At 39.4% G+C, this 22,984-nt stretch overlaps 1 protein-coding gene across 1 annotated transcript in view; it reads left to right on the forward strand.

The window, feature by feature from the left end:
* Positions 1 to 7,814: 7,814 nt before the first annotated feature.
* Positions 7,815 to 22,984, forward strand: part of MTUS2 (microtubule associated scaffold protein 2) — a gene marked incomplete at its 5' end in the record, with an annotated part of 203,925 nt that continues 188,755 nt past the window's right edge. Inside the window, 2 exons of the mRNA XM_083362432.1 lie at positions 7,815 to 10,064; positions 21,160 to 21,397. Of these exons, the coding sequence (XP_083218558.1) occupies positions 7,815 to 10,064; positions 21,160 to 21,397 (2,488 nt within the window). The remainder of the gene's footprint in view (positions 10,065 to 21,159; positions 21,398 to 22,984) is intronic.

Raw genomic sequence — 22,984 nt, forward strand, 5'->3', positions numbered from 1 at the left:
AAATCACAGCAATTTACTTTGTCCAGAAATATGTTACATCTGAAACAAGTTATCCTTGGGCAACAAATGCTATTAAAAACCAAGCAAGAGTAAACGTGAACTATTGCATTCTATTGTGTATGAGTTTCTCTTAACTATACAGGAAGCCTGTAAACAGCAGGATGGTAGGCTAGAAGTTTTTGCCCCAGGCACCTGATGGACCCTGAAAGGTTCCAGACGGAGCTTGCGACATTTCCTGCTTCCCTTGCCCACGACTCTGCCGAGGCCCTAGTCGAAGCCTGGGAGAGGGCGGCTGCTGGGGCCTTGGATCGAGTTGTGCCTTTGCGGCCTCTGACCAGGTGCAGACCCCGGGTGGCCCCCTGTTTTACCGAGGAGCGCTGGGAGATGAAGCGCCGGAAAAGATGCCTAGAGAGCTGTTGGAGATCCAGCGGATCCGAATCTGATCGAATACAGCTAAGAACTTATCTTAAGTCTTACCTAGTGGTGATGGAAGCGGCAAAGCGTGTTTACTTTTTCGCTCTCATTGCATCCGCCCAGCCACCCTGTTTAGAGTGACCCGCTCCCTGTTTAATCAGGGACCAAGGGATGACCCCTTGCAGGGTAGGGCTGAGGAATTTGTATAGTATCTGCAGGACAAAATTACTCAGATCCGGACTGGCTTGGACTCCGACTGGGCAGAATCCAGCGGAGTGGAGAGGGCAGGTCTTGGTCATACCATTTGGGGTGAGTTTGACCCTGTGACTCTGGATGATGTGGACAGGATCATGCATAGACTGAGCACTACAACTTGTTTACTGGACCCATGTCCCTCCTGGCTGGTTTTGGCCACCTGGGAGGTGACAGGGGGCTGGCTCCAGGCAGTTGTTAATGCTTCTTTGATAGAAGGTGTCTTCCCCTCCACCTTAAAAGAGGCAGTGGTGAGGCCCCTCCTCAAGAAGCCTGCTCTGGACCTGGCCTCGTTGAATAACTACCATCCTGTCTCCAACCTTCGCTTTGTAGCGAAGGTTGTTGAGAGTGTTGTGGAGTGTCAGCTCCCGCAATTCCTGGATGAAGTGGACTATCTGGACCTGTACCAGTCTGGTTTCAGTCCCAGCTACAGCACAGAAACGGCATTGGTCGCACTGGTGGATGATCTCTGGCAGGCCAGGGACAGGGGCTGTTCCTCTGTCCTGGTCCTACTTGACCTCTCAGCGGTTCTTGATACCATCAACCATGGTATCCTGCTGCGACGGCTTGAGGGATTGGGAGTGGGAGGCACTGTTTTACGGTGGTTCGCCTCCTACCTCTCGGGCCGCTCGCAGTTTGTATTGGCAGGGGGACAGAGATCTACCCCAAGGCCCCTCACCTGTGGGGTGCCTCAGGGGTCAGTTCTCTCCCCCCTCCTGTTTAACATCTATATGAAGCCACTGGGGGAGGTCATCCGTGTCTTTGGGGTGAGGTATCACCAATATGCAGATGATACCCAGTTGTTCATCTCCACCCCGAGCCAACCCAGTGATGCCCTTGACGTGATGTCCTGGTGCCTGGAGGCGGTGCAGGTCTGGATGGGAAGGAACAGGCTCAGGCTTAACCTCTCCAAGACCGAGTGGCTGTGGATACCGGCATCTCGTATTGTCTAACAAGTTCCATCTCTTTCAATGGGGGGAGGTATTGCCCCCCTCAGAAAGGGCTCGCAACTTGGGTGTCCTCCTGGATTCTCGGCTTAATTTGGAAGATCATCTAACGGCTGTGACCAGGGGGGCCTTTGCACAGGTTCGCCTAGTGCGCCAGTTGCGCCCATTTTTGGATTGAGATGCCCTATGCATGGTTACCCACGCCCTCGTCACTTCTCGCCTGGATTACTGCAATGCTCTTTACATGGGGCTGCCCTTGAAGAGCACCCAGAGGCTTCAACTGGTGCAAAATGTGGCTGCGCAGGTGCTTATGGGAGTATCTCGGTACTCCCATGTTACACCACTCCTGCGTGAGCTGCATTGGCTTTCGGTTACACTCCAAGTGTGATTTAAGGTGCTGGTAATAACCTTTAAAGCCCTGCATGGCTTAGGCCTGGGGTACTTGCGAGACCACCTGTTGCCATTGTCAACCTCCCATCACTTGGTTCGCTCCCACAGAGTCGGCCTCCTCAGGGTTCCGTCGGCCAGGCAATGCTGGCTGGTGACCCTCAGGTGGAGAGCCTTCTCTGTGGGCGCACCGACCCTCTGGAATGAGTTGCCTCCGGAGCTGCAGACGGCCCCTGACCTTCGGTCCTTCCGCTGTGACCTGAAGACCTGGTTGTTCGAACAAGCGGGCCTGGACTGACTACGATTTTTAATTAGGCTTTTACTGGGTTAAATTGTTTTGTAATTTCGTATTTATTGTTTAATTCTCTTTTAAATTTTTTACTCTTATGTTTTTTAATTTTTATTGTTGTGAGCTTTGTGAGCTCAGGGAGAAGGGCGGCATATAAATTTAATAAAATGAAATGAAATGAATGAATGTATGATATTTGCTTTTTTAACCTGGGTGCATCCCCTTCCTTTTTTTTCTTTTACAGCCATAGCGTAGGAAAACATGTCTATGGAGGCCAGCCCTGAGAGAGAAATTTAAAACAGAGTTCTATTTAATGCCATCAGTCTTCCTTCCAATGTACAAAACATGCCTCCATAGAAAAGGTTCAAAATCATAGGCCTAGATCCACCATTTTGGAAGCAGGATGCTGGAGTTGGCACACACTGGTCTCTCAATTAGGCAGAATAAGGCAGCTCTGCCAGGGGATCTGCAAAGGGAGGCAGAAAGAAAGAAAAAACAGAGTTGTACCCTCATGATACAAGCCTCACTCTTCTTGCATCACCACATTTAAAAGGGGAACAGGTTACAGCATGATGTTGTGATTCCAACTGTCGATTTGATGAAATGCTCCTGTGCATTGTTTGGCAGCTGCCATAGAAAAGCAGAAAATTACTAATGAATGATTCTTATTGAGTTCTTCCAGGCAGGAACAGAAAAAGATACTTTGTTAATTTTTGGACTCATTTGCCAAAATAATAAGCCGATCTTTGAACTAGCCTTTCATTAGCCCGAGAGGTGTGATCCACTGAATTGAACAGATATTTATATGTAAAGTTTGCGCTATATTAGGCCTAAGGATATGAAAAGACGAAAGGTATTATTGAAAGTATAGTCCAATCAATTGAAATAAAAGTAGGCAAGTCTAGTAAGACATAACACGTTTGAGTTTCAAAAACAAGGCAAAAAGTTGCTTGTTCTCAGGTTGCGATTCATAAGAACCAGAGCAAGTTGCATCTGCAATATAATAAAGATATGGTACAGAATAAAGAAGAATGAAAAATGAAATTAAGACTTTAGAAATCTTCATTAGAAAATAAAAAATGAAAGTGAAATTAAAGTGATGAATATTGGTTTCTCTTAGACCTTTTCTATCTTGAGTGCCACCCTAAAATACTTACAAACAGCAGCTGCAATTTATTTGATTCTAACCTAGAGAAGGACTGTAATCATACCCTAAGAGCACAACTGCACAAGGCAGAAGGGGGCTTTCCAAATAATAATAATTAAAAAAACTTTTGTGGGTTTATTTAGGTGACTAAAGATGACTAAATGAAGATGATTAAATCTCCTCCTAGACTCACAGCTCTCTTTAGAAGATCATATTGGAGCTGTGACTAGGGGGGCCTTTGCCCAGGTTTGCCTGGTGCGCCAGTTGCGGCCCTATCTGGACCGGGATGCCTTGCGTACAGTCACTCATGCGCTCGTGACCTCTCGTCTGGACTACTGTAATGCTCTCTACATGGGGCTGCCCTTGAAGACCACTCGGAGGCTCCAACTGGTGCAGAATGCAGCCGCGCGAGTTGTGTTGGGAGTCTCCCGATACTGCCATGTTACACTTTTGCTCCGCGAGCTGTATTGGCTGCTGGTTGCCCTCCGGGTGAGATTCAAGGTGTTGGTAATGACTTACAAAGCCCTACATGGCATGGGTCCAGATTACCTATGGCAACACCTGCGGCCGGCGTCAACTTCCCTCCGTCCAGTGCGCTCCCACAGAGAGGGCCTCCTCAGGGTGCCTCCGATCAAAGAATGTCGATTGGTGGCCCCTAGGGGGAGGGCGTTCTGTGGAACCGCTTGCCAGTTGAGCTCCGGATGGCCCCTGACCTTCGCTCCTTCTGGCAGGATCTAAAAACTTATTTATTTGAGCAATCCAGCCTGGTTTGATGGGTTAGGGGTTGGGGTTTTAACATGGTTTTTAATTACTGTATATATCGGGCATAATATTTAATTGTTTTTTAACTTTTGTACTTCGTTTTTAATATTTATTGCCCTGTACACCGCCCTGAGTCCTTCAGGAGAAGGGCGGTATAAAAATTTAATAAATATAAATATATAAATATAATGCAAGACTGGAACAGAAGGCATATTCTCACTATATTCTGGACTACAGTGAAATCTAGGATTTTTGAAGCCCATTGCATTCCCATCATGTGAGTGATGAATTGCAATAATCTAGGCAGGAACGTTTGGACTATAAGTAACCCACCTTATCCAAGAGGACTATATATAGCATAAATACTGCTAAGCTTGTAAGCCGCCCTGAGTCTTCGGAGAAGGGCGGGATATAAATGGAATTAAAAAAATGATTTTAAAAATCCATATCATAGAACCCAACCATGCCTCTAATATCAACAATATTGGGCACTAAATGATTAGGTTAGTTCTTCCAATTTGTTATTGTGGTGAATGGAACATAGTTAGGAGAATCCAAAAAAAACTGAGTGGTTAGATTGAAGGCAATTATCCTCTTTAGGTCCAAATGACCCTACAAGGCAATTGTGTAAATAAAGAGCATCCCATATAAGCCATTTTAAACAACTGGGGGGGGGGGAAAGGCAGGATATAAATCGAATGAAAGAACAAAGTAATAACATATACCTATATTTGAAAAGGCATTCTTTCTTGTGTGGAAAAATCTGCTTATACCAAATAAAAATATCTCTACTACTACAGGAAAAAATATACTTAGAATGTCATCCTGAAATTAATTATCTTATTTTAAATGTTCAATTGCTAGAAATCCAAATGAGAGGAAGAGAAGAAAAGAGGAAAAATTAAGCTATAATTGGAATTCCTTGTTGTGATTTGAATCAAACCATCTGTTGTCTAGTACTTTTTATTTAGCCTTTCTCCAGCTGTTGCCTTTGGCACTTTCATGACATCCAGTTAAGGGTCTATTTACATCTTGGGTGATTGCTTGTATATTGGATTGGTCGCCTATCCCCTAAGAAAAAATCCAATAAAAATAATATAATCCCTTTAATTAATGGCATTAGAATGAGCAACAGAGGATAAAATGCTCTAACTAAAAGTGTCAAAGATTTTATATACCTTACATTCTGAAAAAGACACCCAATTGATAGGTCAGTAAAAGAATTGAGACCTTTATTATTTTCAAGGAGCAGAACAATAAAAGTTGAATCCTCTGATTACAAAGAAAAAAGTGTAAAAATTCAACACTTTTCTTTAAAAGGAGTGTATTCCATAGTTTTGATTCTTATAGTTTCCCTTGCTACTAATATTGTGCTGAAGATCTGCAATTGTAAGGAATTTGCCTGTTTGTTTTGTTTTATCTCTTTTTAAAAAGAGATAAGCAGATGGTGTTAGTGATCCACGCAGAGAAGCTCAGAATCCTTCTCTTTTTCAGATTAAAATCTGAACAACAACAATAACAACAACAAGTATTGGCACAGATGGGCAAATTTATCAACTATGGTTACTTTCTGTTCCTCTTTTTCAAACATCCATACATACCATCCTAATTCTGCTTCTGTCTGTTTGAAAATTCATAAACTCTGTGGTCATTTCTTCTATTGTATGTAATTTAATCTGATTTAAGAATTTCTTACATCTAATTACGTTACGATTGTGGATTTTTGTACCTAAATATACAAAACCAAACAACTCAAAGTAAGATGTTTTCTTCTAATTTACACATTCTTACATACTATTTTGAAAGGATGTATTACAATAAAAATTGCAGAAATGTAAATAAGGATTTGGCAAATTTGCATTAAAATAAAAAAAAGTATTAAATTTTGAGCTAATACAATTTATCTTGGTTTTGATGTGTGCTTACAAAAGCCCCTGAGATTTATTTCCTAGCGTAGATTGATCCAGTTTTGCTGCTATTACTGTTATATCTTCCTCCTCCTATTTTCCCCACATCAACAACAACCATGTGAGGTGAGTTGGGCTAAGAGAGGCCAAAGCCACTCACTTGGCTTTCGTGGCTAAGGTGGTGAACTCATGGTCTCCTGCTTTCTAGCCGAAGAGATTCAGTTCATGTCACAAATGAAGGAATTCAGTTAAACAACAGAAAAAGGATATATTGGTTTAGCACTGGAAAAGTACGATTTGACTTGTAAATAAAAAAAAACTATTTAAAAAAGGAAGTTGGCAAAAAAAAGGCAATATTATTATCCTCATCAGTTTTATTTAGCCTGAAGGAGTTCTTGTTCCTTTTAAAGAATGGGTAATAATGTAGTTTCCCCAAGGAGCTTTATACTACTAAGTTCAATTATTATTATTAACATTTAAGACAGGTCACAACATTTATTTAAAATTAATATCTTAAAGAACCATGGAGGAAAAATATTTTTAAAAACTTTAAATTAAATCCCTATTTTGGGTTCAGTTTCCTTAATTTAATTAATTAAGGATTAAAGGAATGAAACCTTCACTAATTTTCATAAGTATTAGATACATATATAATGCATCTCAGCCCATATACTTTGCTAAGAACATACCTTAATAATGCAGTCTGTTAGGATTATCTGTGGATTGTGGAATCAAAATCTATACAAAAATGCTTAGCATTTATGGGCTTTTTAAAAAGTGGTTAGTGTGCTTTACATAGATTATTTAAATGTCATGTTACTCTCCTCACGTCTTAAAAAAGCAAGAAAGACTCATGATGAATCAAACCAAAGTCCAGCATCTTATTTATTATTATTTATGAAGAAAACTTATATTGCTACCCAGCTGACTCTTGGTGACTCTGGGCAGCTTACAAGGATAAAACCCCAGTATAAAAACAAATATATAATTGTACAGTAATCAACAATTGATTCATAGAATAATCAACATTATGTCTCCGGGAAATCCACAAAAAAATCTATGTGGGGCAACTGCTCATCTCCATGGTTGTTACAGATTCCTATTGGAAGGAACATTTCTGTGTTATAAACAGGGAATAAAATGAATATTGAAACAATCTTGTCTAATATTTGGTGAATTGAATATTACATTAAGACCTCCACTCAGTCTCCCTTGCTTACAATACACACTTTTAGCCACCACAGTTTATTGCTCTTTTAGTAATTTTGCTTTGCAAAATTGGCTAAAGAAAGTGACATTTGCCATGTGTTTTGGTCTGTTGAAAAATAATGAGAGAATATTGTCAGTTAATAGCAACTTTATTTTGTGCAGACTTCTAGTTCTCAGATGGTGTAAACAGAAATAATTCTGGGTTGTTTTTTTTCTGTTACAGATTCCATGGATTCTTGCACTTTTAGAGTGGCTCCAATGGATTTCTTTTGCACCTATTGAATTTTTATTTGTGGGAAATTTTTTGCTTTACATTCTGATCTGATAATGACTGAGTCATGTGATTGACAAGGGACTTGACTGGTCTAAAAAAGAATTTGTTTGGTTGATAAGTTTATGACTTCAGTCCCCTTAAGAAAAGCATGCTCAGCTAGTAGCTGTCACAGATACCATTTCCTTTCAGTAAGGCTGTGGAAGACATGGCCACTCCAAATCTGAAAATGACTGCACCATTAATTCCCAACAAGTCATGTTACAATCTATTACAGACCAACAGAAATGAGATGAAAAATAACAATGAACACATGGTGTCTGTAGGAGACACAAATGCCAATCAAATCACATCAGATGTCAGAACTCCTGGAACAGCAATAAGGACAAGCAATATTTCAGGAGAATCTGCTTGCTTACACACCAGTAAGCAAAAAACCAACAGACAGTTAGACTCTGAGAGGAACAATCTTCAGGGCTCTGCTGGTGAATCAGAGTTTATACTGTCTTCTACCATCAGCAAGAAATTGCATGCAGATTGTAGGCCTGAAGGGCTTAAGGACACTTCAAAGCTAGTCACCATTAGCCGAGGACACAGTTTGTCCAATCTGAGGATCAACACAAGTGATAACCTTTCAGTAGTACTTTCAAAAAGCGATGCTGATCTCATTCAGTATGTTTCAAAGGAAAAAGCACTAAGAAGGATTGAGCCAGAAGGAATAAAACGCCTTTCTTTAGGGAGATCAAGAAAACTTATAGCTAAAACAGAAAAAGAATTTGTTGGCCGTGTATCAGGTAAACGCCTGCTTTCTGTATCCTTGGATTCCATCAATACTTCACATCATCTGAGTGGGGACATGGAAAAATCTCAGAAAACATCAGCAGACCATTTTTTAGGCATGGTCTTCCATCCAACTGATGTTGTCTCTGAAGGAAACATTGTACATTACCCTAAATATTCATCTACCTCAGAAATGGAAAGAGCAAGTGCCCCAGCCATACAATCAGGTGTGGATAATGTACCAAATGCCAACAAACAAGACCCTCCACACCATGCTGTTGTTGATCTCCATTTAACCAGTAAATCCAATGAAATTTGGAAACCAGAAGCACAAATTGACCATCAGAGTGGTAAGAGAGGAAAAGGGGAGGTGAAGTGCCCTTTGTCCTCACAGTCTAAGCATGTAGGCGAGCAAACAATGAACAAGGTTATGTTATTTGAATTTCTTGGATGTCCAGCAGAAGAAAATAATGTTGTGGTACAGAATCAAAAGGACACGGGTAAACAAATACAGAAGACCAAATTACATCTGTTGCCAAAAGAGGATCTGTTTTTAAATGAAGGATTTGACTCTATTAATGAAAGTCTGATAAATGACAATGGCTCTCCAGATTTAAGAAAAGGAAATAATCATAGTAACAGCAAAGCAGCAAGCAAAGCGAATGAGGAATATAGAGCTGTAAAAAAGGAAGATTCTGTTTCAGCTCCTGGTGATGATACTATACATACTGATAGATTGACATCAACAGGGAATGAAAACCTATACGCTGCTAGCACAAGTTGTATTCCAGCAGTTAATGGGCATGTGTCTTTTATGGATAGGGTTAATGTGTCAGACAGCAAACATCTGAATAACTATGAAAATAAACAGATTCTAGTCAAAGGACCCAGTGAAGATGCTATAATTGTCCAATCTGATTTGGAAGATCCCAAACCACAAAATACAGAAAATATCTCCGTAAATTTTAACATTGAGGACAGTAATTTAGAAACCAGACATTTTTCAGTTCAGAGCAAGAAGACAGTTAATGAAACGAAAGAGCATTCAAATAATGCACTGGAAAGCTGTAAAATAATAGCACAAAGTGAAACTTTTTTATGTCCCCCAACTCCTTTGCGCCCTTCTACAACTCTGAATGCCAGTAGCCACATCACAGCGTCAAACAGCAGTTTGAAGGAACTTTGTGTGCTTCATGTTGACAAGCTGCCATCTTCTGCAACCCTACCTCCCACTGACAGCACCCAGTTATTTAGCCTATCCCCTAAAGTGCCTAATAAAGCTACATGTAACAGTGCGATCCCTAAGCCTATCCTTATAAATTCCAAGGGGCCTCAACCAGCCACTTATAATGGTGAGAACGAGGATATGGAGAAGCCTGAAGATAAGGTTGAAACTCCAGCCATCCCCAAGCCTAAACATGTGAGGCCTAAAATAATAACTTACATTAGAAGGAACCCTCAGGCAATCAGCCAGCTTGATCAGTCTGGATTGTCTTGCATGCCCCCTGCTTGTGGGTTGCCGGTGGCAACTGAACAGAAAATGTTCAATGATGGAGATATTAAACCAGGCAATGTTCTCTACGAAAAATTTAAAACTGACTTTCAGAAGCCTCAGATGTATAGTTCTGGATTTGTAGTATCAGGGATTAAATCCTCAGATCATCAGTTTGGCCAGATGGGTGAAAGGTTTTTCCATGAGGTAAGCTTTTTTCCTCTTTTAAAAAAATATCCAGGCTATTGAAGTGAAATAAATATGAATGTGTTAAAATGTGTGATAATCTTTCAAATATTCAGTTTTAATATCTGTAGATTTTTTTTCTTGAAAAAGTAGATAGAATCATACTGGCATGGGAAAGAAACTCAAGATACTGGGTAAGTATGGTGAAAGAAATATTTTTATCATTCAGGTTTCTTTATGCATCTGTTTCCTTTTAGGAAAATTGTCACAAAATTCAAGGCTGAGATATTTGATTTCACAATACAAAAACAACACCTGCTGTAGCACTGATGTAAACATGGCTGGAAAATTCTCTTGCTTTGAAAGGCAGTTTTAAAATTGTAAAAAAAAACATTTAAAAAAGAGAGTGAAATGATTCCATATTCAAAAATTATTTACAGCAATTCACCAGCAGGCCTAGCTTCACTTGACTGGTTCAATCTGTATCTCTTTCTCCAACTGCCAACTGTTTTTGAATTTAAATCAAAGCTTTGGCATTAGCTTTTAAAACTAATGGTCTCAAGCTGCCATCAAAAACAGTTTGCTAAATCCACTGTCTACTATTTTTTATGTTGATTTAACTTATCTAACATAGTGCCCAGGACATTGAAGTGTCCCAAAAATGCAGTATGTACATAAAATAGAAAGAGACATTTGTTTCACATTTGATACACGCTACTGCATTGCTGAAAGTTTGGTTAACCTGTTTTGGGTCAGCTGTAACCCAACTGAAAAAACTCAAACAATTTGAATAAAATCAAATGCAAAACAGTTTCAGATATTCTGACAGGAAATAGTGGAATTCAGAACAAGTGTATTTAACTGCAAATATCTGTATAACCACTGACAGCAGAGGGACACAGTGTATTCTCACTGTTTTCAGCCATCTAGGGGATCTTCATATTTTACAGCCTAGATCTTGTAGCCCCTGGCTTTATTATCAGACATTTTATATCCCAGCAAAATTATTTACATATTCTGCAGTGGCATCTGTCAAAGGAGAGTATAAGGAGAGTCATAATTATATAAACTCTGGATGTTACTGATGTTCTACCCCTTTCTCCTCCTCCACATTGGGACGAACAACACAACAAACAACCTGAGTACAATAGTGAGAGATTACAAACAATTTACTAGGTAATAAAGTTAAGAAGCTAGGAGCACAAGTAGTGTTCTCATCAGTACTCCCAATGAAAGGCCAACACCCATTGAGAATTTTAGAAATAAACCATTGGCTAAAGGGTTGGTATTGCCAAGAAAACTTTGTTTTCCTGGATCACGGACTGCATTTCCTATGCAAAGGACTCTTGGCAAGGGATGGGCTGCACTTCAAGAAAACAGGCAAAAATGTAGTTGGAAAAAGACTGGCCCAACTCATCAGGAGGGCTTTAAACTAAAACTGAGGGAGAAGGGTGACCAATCTCTAGAATCTCTAGAATTCAAAACTAATCACAAATCCCAAGAAAACAATGAGATAGGAAGTGATGATAAAAAAGAAAAACTCAAACAACAATCAGGAGATGTGGGAAACATACCCATGGACAGGCGTAAAAGTCTTAAATGCTTATATACAAATGCTCAAAGTTTGGGGAACAAACAGGGTGAACTAGAAGCAATAGTACATGAGGGAGGGTTTGACATAGCTGGCATAACAGAAACCTGGTGGGACGAAACCCATGAATGGAATGGACTGATGGATGGATACAAATTGTTCAAAAGAAACAGGTCTACAAAAGAGGAGGGAGAGTTGCACTATAGGTAAGAGAACACCACATATCTACAGAAATGCACATGATCAAGTCTTCACACAAAAAAAACTATAGCCCAACATACCAAAAAAACCCCACTGCAAACGTCATACTAGAAACAAAAATTAAAATATGAAAATGGTAAGAGAACACCTATCCAACCTTGATGAATATAAATCACTAGGACCCAACAAATTACATCCAGAGTTCTGAAAGAGCTGGCAGATGTTATCTCAGAACCATTGCACCACATCTTTCATAAATCCTAGAGCACCGGGGAAGTACCTGAGGATTGGAAAAGGGCTGATGTGGTTCCCATCTTCAAGAAAGGGGGAAAAACGGACCCAGGAAACTACAGACCAATCAGTTTAACATAAATACCTGTGAAGATCCTAGAAAAGATAATCAAAAAATAGATCTGCGAATGACTAGAAGCAAACAAAGTCATAACCAGTAGCCAGCAAGGGTATGTTAAAAACAAATCAATCTTATTTCATTCTTTGATAAACTAAAAGACCAACAAAATGCTGTGGACATAGTATACTTAGATTTCATTAAGGCATTTGGTAAAGTAGACCACAACCTACTCCTTGGTAAGCTAGAAAAAGGTGGAATAGACAACATCACCACCAGATGGATCTGTAGCTGGCTGACAAACCATACTTAACAAGTAGTCCTCAATGGCACTACATCCACATGGAGCGAAGCAGTGGGGTACCACAAGGTTCTGGTTTAGGCCCAGTACTCTTCAACATCTTCATAAATGACATAGATGAGGGAATAGAAGGGGAACTCATCAAATTTGCAACTGACACCAAACTGAGTAGCCAACACCCCAGAAGAAAAACTCAGGATCCAAAAAGATCTAGACAAACTTGAACAATGGGCTCTATCCAACAAAATGAATTTCAATGTGGAGAAAAGCAAAGTTTTACATTTAGGTAGGAAAGTTTTACATTTAGATACGTGCAAGTACAGATTGGGCAAGACCTGGCTTAAAAACAGTAACTGTGAGATGGACCTTGGAGTCCTAGTGGATGATCACTTGACTAGGAGGCAGCAGTATGCAGCAGCAACCAAAAAAGCTAATAAAATCCTGAGTTGTATAAATATAGGCATAGAATCAAGATCACGTAAAGTATTAGTATTGCTTTATAAGCCATCCGTACCTGGTGCTTTATCCACCTTCAATTCCTTAATTGCTGTGAAAATTTCTTCTTCTGTAATCAGTTGATTAATCCCCTCTTTTTGTACTTGCGTAAGAACCGGGATGCTAGCATTCTCCAAATATATATCAATATCTTTTTCATTAATTTCCTCTTTAGCATATAATTTCGAATAGAAATCCACAAAAGCATCCTTAATAAGGTTCTGTTGAAACACAACCCTTCCTTTATACTCAATCTTATCTATATTAGAAGCCCTTTGTTTTTTCCTCAATCTATAAGCTAACCATCTGCCTGGTTTATTAGCGTTGCAAAAAGTATTATGCCTAGCAAACCGCAGATTGGTCACCACTTGATCAGCCATTAATTTATCAAATTGTCCTCTTAACAGTCTAATAGCCTCCTTGGTCTTCACATCCTCTGAGTTCAAAATCAAAGCCTTTTCTTTTTCCTTTATTTCATTCTCCAGTTCTTTCCTTCTAGTTTCCACTGCACGTCTATGTTTATTATTCATATATATCAACACCCCTCTCATATAGGCCTTGCTAGCATCCCAAACTGCCCGAATTATAGTTAATAATAGCTTGACAGAAGCATGTAATATTGAGAAGGGCACAAGGCAAGGGTGTCCGTTATCGCCCTTGTTATTTGTGTTAACATTAGAGATATTATTGGTTAAAATTCGGAATTCGGAAAAAATTAAGGGGATACAAATTGGAGATCAGGACTACAGATTGAGAGCATTCGCAGACGATCTGGTTGTTACAGTGACCCAGCCAGAGAACTCTGTTGTGGACCTGATGGAGATAATAACACAATATGGGAAGGTTTCTGGATTTAAAGTTAATACACAGAAAACCAAAATTTTGGCCAGAAATATGACAGTTTCGCAAAAGGCTCTCTTAGAAGGATTAACTGGATTTGAGATTGTTAAAAGGGTTAAATATTTGGGGGTGATTTTGTCGCCCTCTAATACAAAGCTATATAAAAATAATTATGAAAAACTATGGGGGAAAATTCAAAAAGAATTGGAGAGTTGGGAAAAATTGCAATTGTCTTTGTTGGGACGGATTGCAGCAGTAAAAATGAATGTCCTGCCTAAATTTTTATTTTTATTTCAAATGATACCGATTCTTAAGAAAGATTCTAATTTGGAGGAATGGCAGCGAGGTATCAATAAATTTGTGTGGGCAGGGAAAAAGCCACGAGTTAAACTTAAGATTATGCAGGATACTCGTGAGAGAGGTGGCCTTAAATTGCCTAATTTTAAATTATATTATGAAGCTGCTGCATTAGTAGGAATAAGTGATTGGATTAATTTGACGCAAGGGAGGTTATTAAATCTTGAGGGCCATGATTTGTTGTTTGGCTGGCATGCATATTTGTTGTATGATAAGAAGGTAGACAACGTGTTTAGGGTGCATATTTTAAGACAGGCATTGCTGAGAGTTTGGAAGAAGTATAGACATAAGTTGAGTTGTAAGATACCATTGTGGGCAATTCCAAAACACGCAATAGAAAATATACATGCTGGCTTCAAACATGATGTGACTACGTACAAGGAGATCCTCAGCTTGGAAAGAAATGTTTGGTGTTTGAAATCATATAGCCTCTTGCGAGAAGAGAAGGTTGTTCAAAATTGGTTTCAATATACTCAGTTACGGGCCAGGTGGAAAGAAGACCAGAAAAATGGATTTACAATGACTGATGAAAATTTGATAAAGCAAATTAGAAATCAGGGACCAGCACATATCAAACGGATATATCTTGCATTGATAGAGATTGACTCAGAAACAGAACTTGTTAAGGATTGTATGATAAAATGGGCCCAAAACATCCAGGAAGTTATCACAATGGACACGTGGGAAAAGATTTGGGTGAGGAACGTAAAATTTACTCAAGCTCAAAATCTAAGAGAGAACTTTTACAAAATGTTTTATAGATGGCATTTAGATCCTAAAAAGCTTGCAAGTATGTATCCGAATTATCAGCCTAAATGTTGGAGGTGCGGTGATGAAGATGCAACATATTTTCACATATGGTGGACATGTAAGAAGGTTAAGGCTTTTTGGATAAAAGTCTGGTGGAATATGCAGAAGATTTTTAAACAGAGGATAAAGTTTTGCCCGCAACTTTTTTTGTTGGGAATAATTGCAGACGCTACAGTTGTGGACACCAAATTGATGTTGAATTTAATTACGGCAGCAAGACTTTTGATAGGCCAATATTGGAAGAAAGAGGAACTGCCGACCATAGAAGAGTGGACTTTAAAGGTTTCCGACCTGGCAGAGATGGCGAAGATTTCGGCCTATTTGAAAGATCATTCGCAAGAACGTTATATTATGGAATGGAGAAAATGGATTGAGTTTATCCAGAACAAGTATAGGGTTAAGAAGTTTCATGTAGCATTCGAATAAGTCTTCTTTCGTTTTTTTTTCTTTTCTTATTTTAGTTTCTTTTTATACATATTCAATATTACTAAGGCTTGTTTATCCTATATAAGCTAGAGAGTGATGGATTTTAGACTTTATAGTTGTTAGTATATGATTGTTTATGATTGCTTTTTATATATATACCTTGTATTTAGCTCTGGGAAGTCGGGGGGGAGGGGGGGAGGGGGGGGGAGGTAGGGGGGGAGGAGGGAGGGGGAAGGGGGGATTTTTAAAGGAAAATTGTATCTTAAAACTTTTCAATAAAAAAACAAAACAAAACACTAGTAAGACCACACCTGGAATACTCTAGCAAATTTTGGTCACCGTATCACAAAAAAGATGTTCAGAGTTTGGAAAAAATTGAGAGAAGAGCAACTAAGATGATTAAAGGTCTGGAGACTAAAACATATGAAGAACGGCTGCGGGACTTGGGTTTGGCTAGTCTAAAGAAAAGAAGAAATAGGGGAGACATGATAGCAGTATTCCAGTATCTGAGGGACTGCCACAAAGAGAAGGAGGTCACGTTGTTCACCAGAGCACCAGACAGAAGGACAAGAAACAATGGTTGGAAACTGATCAAAGAGAGAAGCAACCTGGAATTAAGGAGAAACCAACCTCCTTGCGGTAAGCTTCCACCTTGTCATCATGAATAAGGCCCACTACTGTTGTATCATCTGCGAACTTCACAATATGGTTGGTGGCAAACCTAGCACAACAGTCATGGGTCAACAGGGTGAACAGCAGTGGACCTAGGACGCAGCCCTGAGGAGAACCTGTGCTCAAGGAAATGGTATTAGAGGTATTTGTTCCAACTCACACATATTGGGGCCTGTTGGTAAGAAAATCAAGAATCCAGTTGCAGAAAGGAGTGTTTAAGCCTAAAATGCCCAGTTTGTCTACTAGATGCTGGAGAATGATTGTGTTAAACGCCGAACTGAAGTCAACAAACAGCAAATGCACATGAGTATTTCTTTCCTCTAAGTGCTTAAAGCTCAGATGGAGAATGGAAGAAATAGCATCTTCCATAGAGCGATTTGATCGGTAGGCAAACTGTAGTGGGTCAAATGCTGGCGGAAGGCTGGATACAATAATGTCCTTTATCAGCTTCTCAAAGCATTTCATAATGGTGGATGTCAGTGCAACCAGACGGTAATCTTTGAGTCCTGTAATTGTGGACTTTTTTGGGACTGGCAAGATGATGGCCAACTTAAAGCACGATGGGACCATTGCCTGCTGCAATGAAAGATTGAAAATGTCTGAGAGAACACAAGCCAGCTCATCTGCACATTCCTTAAGGATACATCCAGGAATGTTATCTGGGCCTGCTGCTTTCCGAATGTTAACTTTAAAGAAGAAACTAGACAATCACCTGTCTGAGATGGTATAGGTTCTCCTGCCTGAGCAGGGGGCTGGACTAGCAGACCTCCAAGGTCCCTTATAGCTCTATTCTATTCTATTCTATTCTATTCTATTCTATTCTATTCTATTCTATTCTATTCTATTCTATTCTATTCTATTCTATTCTATTCTATTCTATTCTATTCTATTCTATTCTATTCTAATTCTATTCTATTCTATTCTATTCTATTCTATTCTATTCTATTCTATTCTATTCTATCTCTCATAAGTGGCCAATAATCATGAAAGAAAATATTTTGTCTCAATCTCAATATTCTAAGAAACATTCCTAACAGTCTTTAAAATCCTTAATTATTGAATTGTTACTCTAGTGCAGGTATGTCAAACTGCCGGCCCACAGGCCGGATGCGTCAGGCCAAAACTGTGCCCACCCCATTGCCAGCAATGGGGAAAAAGTCCCGATATGTTGTGCGACTTCACGTGACATCGCAAGTTTGACATGCCTGCTCTAGTGTATTCCAACTGTTTATTCCAAAGTATATGCAAGTAAGTAATATTCAACTTAGCAATACTCTCTAATTGTCTATAAAAGTTTGAGTTGATTTGGAATAATCCAAAACATATTTTAGTGCTAATAGTAATTCAGAAGTTGTGTATACTGTTAATAACGCTGGAGCAAATTATGATATCAAGATATGCTTTAATTGAGTGCACTGCCATTCCACAGTTTTAGACAAGTGACATTTTTCTTGCAATAATTTAAATTATTTTTGAAAAACTGATTGGCAGTTAGCTGTCAAAATTAATCCCTTTAGTATTCAATAAATTTTAAGACAAAGATTTACCTGCAATTTGCAATACTAGGTTTACCCCAGAGTGTAACTTATATGTGAACATGGGCTTCTATTCCAACATTTTTCTCGCACAAAATGACAATATTTGTACTTAGGAGGTTTGCTGCTCCTAAGGATTATACAAGTGTAGAAGCTACCTCAGCTGAAAATTTCCACTGCCTCTGGGGTCATATAGTAAAATATCTTGATATTCTTTGTGTGACTACCTACTAATCACAGATAGGTGTAGTTTCACTGTGATGTGCTCATGTCATCTATCATCTGAACCACATCCAGCCCTTTATATGTGGCCAGAATAATGGGAAGTGATGAGACCTTCAGTAGCCCACTTCTTCATTTGCACTTGCCCCCACAAGCACCTAGGGAGGAAGAGTGAGAAGTCTGGATCTAATGCATAAGAAAAAGTGCATATAACTGTTCTTTGCTGCCAGTTGCACATAACGCTGCCAACTTCTGATAACAAACTCAAGCATTTATTGTAGTTATAAATCTTTCACCATGGTAATACAAAATGCAGAACAAACTAAAAGCACTCTGCATAGAAAACAGGCATGAGATCTTACAAATTCAAGATTAGGACAATCTAAGAATAGTCCACATCCAGTCCCATGTCCCAGGTAATCCAAGCACAGACCAGACACAGATAGGAAATTAAAACATTATTCGCCATAAAGAGCCCATTCTAAAAATCATCTCTTTTATATAACCCTATTTTCTTGACTAACTGGCTGTGTCCCACTTCTTCCTTTCAAGTACATGGCTTGACTTCCTTTGCTCTTAAGTGATAATAGGTTGCTGGGCTCAAGAGCTGGATCAACTGGATCATCCTCCTCAGGTTGCTGTGGCTGAGTCTCTGTTTAGTTAGTTCCTGGGATGTGAGCCAAGGCTCAGACTAATCGATTCCTTCAGAAGTTCTTCAGCTTCTGGATCATATGCCTCCCTAACACTGTCCTCCTTCTTAAGTCTCCTCCTATTGTACTACAGGTTTAGCCTTTACGAGGAACAATAGGTAAAACTGCTATACTAATCTCAGCACAGAAACCTGGTCTGTATTTTCTCTTCTTCAGGTCTATATTCCTTCTGGTCAAGGAGTTATTGCAGTTTCTGCCAATGTCTCCAAGACTCTAGAGCAGGGCTTTTCAACCAGTGATGCGGGTACCACCTGTGGTACATTGGCACCTGTCAGGTGGTACGTGACCATCCTAGAAAAGTAGCGGGGGAGGGGGAATGAGCTGAACCGGTGGTAGCACCGCACAAGCCTGAGCAAGAGATGGCTGGAGCTGCAGGGCTGTCAGGGCTCAGCGGAAGCACAAGGATCAGCTCCAGGCTCCAGCTGGAGCTCGGCGCTGATCCTGGCGCTTCTGCTGAGCCCAGAAGAAGCGCTGATCAGCTGGAATGTTGCAGCATTTCCAGGGTCTTGTGATTTACATTCAGATGCTTGGCAACTGATTCATATTTATGACAGTCACAGTGTCCCAGGGTCATGTGAAGTGACCAAAACCTGCTGCAACCACCCAGCAGAGAAGATGGGGGAATAAAAACCAAACACCACCCACCCACCCTCCCCCCACTGCCAATCCTCAACAGAAATGCTCACAACAATGAAAACCTTGGACAGGAGGAAGAGCACCACCGGGCAGGCGGGCAGGTGTCTTGCTCGGCTATGTCTTGGGGGGCACTTTTTTCAGTGCCATTGTAACTTCAAACAGTCACTAAGCGAACTGTTGTAAGTCGAGGACTACCTGTACTTCATCACTTTTTTCCTTTTTTTTTGCTCATCAAGTTTTTGACACCTTGCTAGGCGACTGGTGGTACTTGGATGTTGCCATATTCTAAAAGTGGTACAATGGGTGAAAAGGTTGAAAAGCCCTGCACTAGAGTGCAGGCTACTCTGAACTATGTCAGGAGTAGAAGAAAAATAGATGAGTGGTATGTTTGGGGAACACAGCAGGAATCAATGACAATCTGTGGAATATCGGTGGGACTTTCAAAGATAAGGGAGTTTCCTGAATGAGCCATTAGCCCAGTGGGGAAAGATCCAAGCATCAATTGTCCAGCTTTTTGACTGCAGTTAATGTGATGATATCTAGAACAGGCCATCAATTGCAAGAGCAGGAACTGTAGAGAAAGAAATAGCATAGAACAGAATTCTTTATTGGCCAAATGTGATTGGATACCCACAAGGAATTTGTCTCCAGTACATAAGGTCTCAGTGTACATACAAACAACAAAGTGATAGGTCATATAACATAGATCGTAGTTACAATCATTAATCATAAGATATAACATGTGATAAATCATAGATACCAATAGGAGGCGATATTAGCAAAGATGAGAAGATGAGAAAGTTGTTCATGTGAGTTACTAAAGTATGTATATGTTTCTTTGGCCTTTTGGAATTGATCTTTAAGTACCTGATGTGTGACTTGAAGTTCCTGCAGATCTGAACCTGACATTGCCTCACAAGTTTAAGGAGGGGAGACCATTTAGTCTCCAGGATCCACCATGAGGAATTCTGCCTCCAAATAGCCGTTGAACAATACTACATGTAGCTTTTAACACATTCTATTAGATACCATCATTTAATTCTTGTCTTTTTAGTAAATATCTACAGTAGTATTTTATTATCCAGATATTTTACATGAAATGCTCTTTTACCTATCTATAAAATAGAGAGGCCTTATTCATGAACATAGTTAAAAAGGCCAGGCTTAATAGGACCCTCTAATACAGGGGTCTTCAAATTCGGTCCTTTTATGACGCATGGCTGAGGGATTCTGGGAGTTGACATCCATGAGTCATAAAAGGGCTGAGTTTGAAGACCCCTGCTCTAATACATATCTCAATGGCATGGCACAATCCTATGCTTCTTTATTCAGATGTAAGCTTTCATGTGCGCTTTAGATTTATTCTCAATATTGATTTACTAATGGAAGCTCTTATTTTCTAAAAGACCTATTATTAAAGACACTTCAAGGATACATTAGGGAAGATTTTGGATTCAAATCTCCCTTGTACTTCAGTCAGCCCAAAGAGGAGCTGGCATAGTTAATTTTCCCACAATGGAGGAGATAGTAGGATGGTGAGGGAAAATGTAAATAAATTAGCTCTTCTCATCATTTTCACCTTCATAGCAATGAATCTGCGGGGATTAATTGTCAGAAACTTCTATGGCTCCTGAACTGACCATAGAATCTCTCTGATGTAAACCCAGGGTTTATGTGAATTAAATTTTTGTTTTCTTCCTAAGCAAATATATTTAAGTATTTTGATGTTCTATTATGAATGTACTGTATTATTTATTCAATGTATAATATATTAGTGTGTCATTTTTTTCATTTCTGCTCAGATACCACAGCAGAAACCATGCTGAGAAATATTAACTGCAATCTTTGTAAAGATTGAGTGAACACATATTTTGATTTCTGCTGTATTTTTCTTGAATTTCCCCTTTTAAGGATAATAATTTAAAAGTCTATAATTGATACAATTCTAAAAATGCATTTATATTTCTGTAGGTTGGAGAAAGGCCTGTGAAAGACAATTTTTGTCCTGCGCCATATGCTCACTATGAGGTGCCTCCAAGCTTTTATCGCTCAACAATGATTCTTAAACCCCAGTTAGGACTTGGTGCTGTTTCCAGGTTGCCATCTGCAAAAAGCAGGATTTTGATTTCCAGTCAAAGGTCTTCAGCAAGCTGCCTTCATCCTCAAGCACCAATACCCAGTTCAACACTGTTCCATCCTGAAACTTCAGGTGATCAATTAATCTATTTGGCTGAGCTGTTAAGTCATAAATCGTAATGATAAGCTGAACTTAATCAAAATATAAAGGCAATTTAGAATATTGTACCAAAGGGGCACTAGATCACTAAGAGGTCTGATTGTCTGTCTTAAGTAAACTCAGCTTATGTTTTAATTAGAACAGCAAATCACCAATATAGGTCTTTGGATTTGTTTGTAGTTTGGTTTCGTTTGGTCTGGTTTGATCCGATTTCAGCAGGACTAAACACGATCAGAAGTTTGCCTTCTTACTGCATCAGTTTAACCATACTAGTTAGTGTTGCAGTCTTATACTACAGTTTTGTCTGCCTGATACTGTCTAGAAGTGTTGAGCCACAATTAGATTTAAATTTTAGATTTTATTAGATTTATATACCACCCTTTCCCGAAGGACTCAGGGCGGTTTACAGGGTATTTTAAAATCATATCAATATAAAATACAAAGTTAAAAGAGAATTAAAAGATTAAATTATCCCTGGAAATAAAACCCCAGTTAAAATTCTCATCACCTCCCATAATCTTAACCAGTATATTTTGTGTTTTGGAAGATGGTTTGGGGAAATCTGCTTAATCAACTGATCTGACAGCCCCACTGAATATTAAGAATGTTTACACAACACTCTTGGCCACATTACCAAATTAATCTGCTTTCTGGATATGCACAGTAACATAAAGTAGCCAAGCATACTGATTCGTAACATAAGCTAACCATGTGACCTCGTTGTGTATGTTGTGTGAACACAGCTATAGGGTTCCTGGTATACTAAGTTAAAATCTGTAGGATTGGCTGGCCCATATAATAACAGTGGATTGTTAGTTTGTTGATATCTTTATTTTGGTGCCTTCAAGTCAGTATTGACTCCTGATGACTGCCTGGGCAAGTCCCTGCAGTTTTCTTGGCAAAATTTCAGACGTGGTTTGCCGTTGCCTGCTTTCCAGGGTTGAGGTCACCAAGCTGGCTTTGTACCTAAGGTGGGACTAGAACTCATAGTTTCCTGGTGTCTGGCCTGATATTTTAACCACTGCAACATATCAGTTTATATGTTAGGAAAATATTTGTTTTTGTATGTGAATTATTGGATCTATTTGCAGTAGAAAATGCAACAGAACAGTTAAAATGTTTCTGGAGAATTCACAGGGTTTTGTGTTGGAGTGGATTTTAAAGCACCTGCATAAAAATGAACAATGCTTGTAATCAGATATGATCTAGTAGGATTTGTCTGTCTGAATATTAACTGAAGGCAAGTTAAATGGAGATTGCTTTCTCTCATCAATTGCTGGCATCACTTTGATCCCTACCACAAATCATATGAATTTTAATGCAAATGTAGGCCTCTGCTCATCCATTTTACACCATTTTTTTTCTATCCCTGAGAAAATTATCTCCTTTTTGCACATGTTTAGAAAAATAAGAGCTGTAATCTGCTAGTGCCTGAGCTTTATTTTCCCCTGGGGTAAACTACTAAATTAGGGATTATGTTGCGGACATGATGACATCCTCAGACTCCATAATTCATAATTCCCTGGAAAATGGTCTGTAGGATATAAAATGTTTGTGATA

Source organism: Vipera ursinii (genome assembly GCF_947247035.1).
Source record: "Vipera ursinii genome assembly, chromosome: 4".
NCBI classification, from domain to species: Eukaryota; Metazoa; Chordata; class Lepidosauria; order Squamata; family Viperidae; genus Vipera; species Vipera ursinii.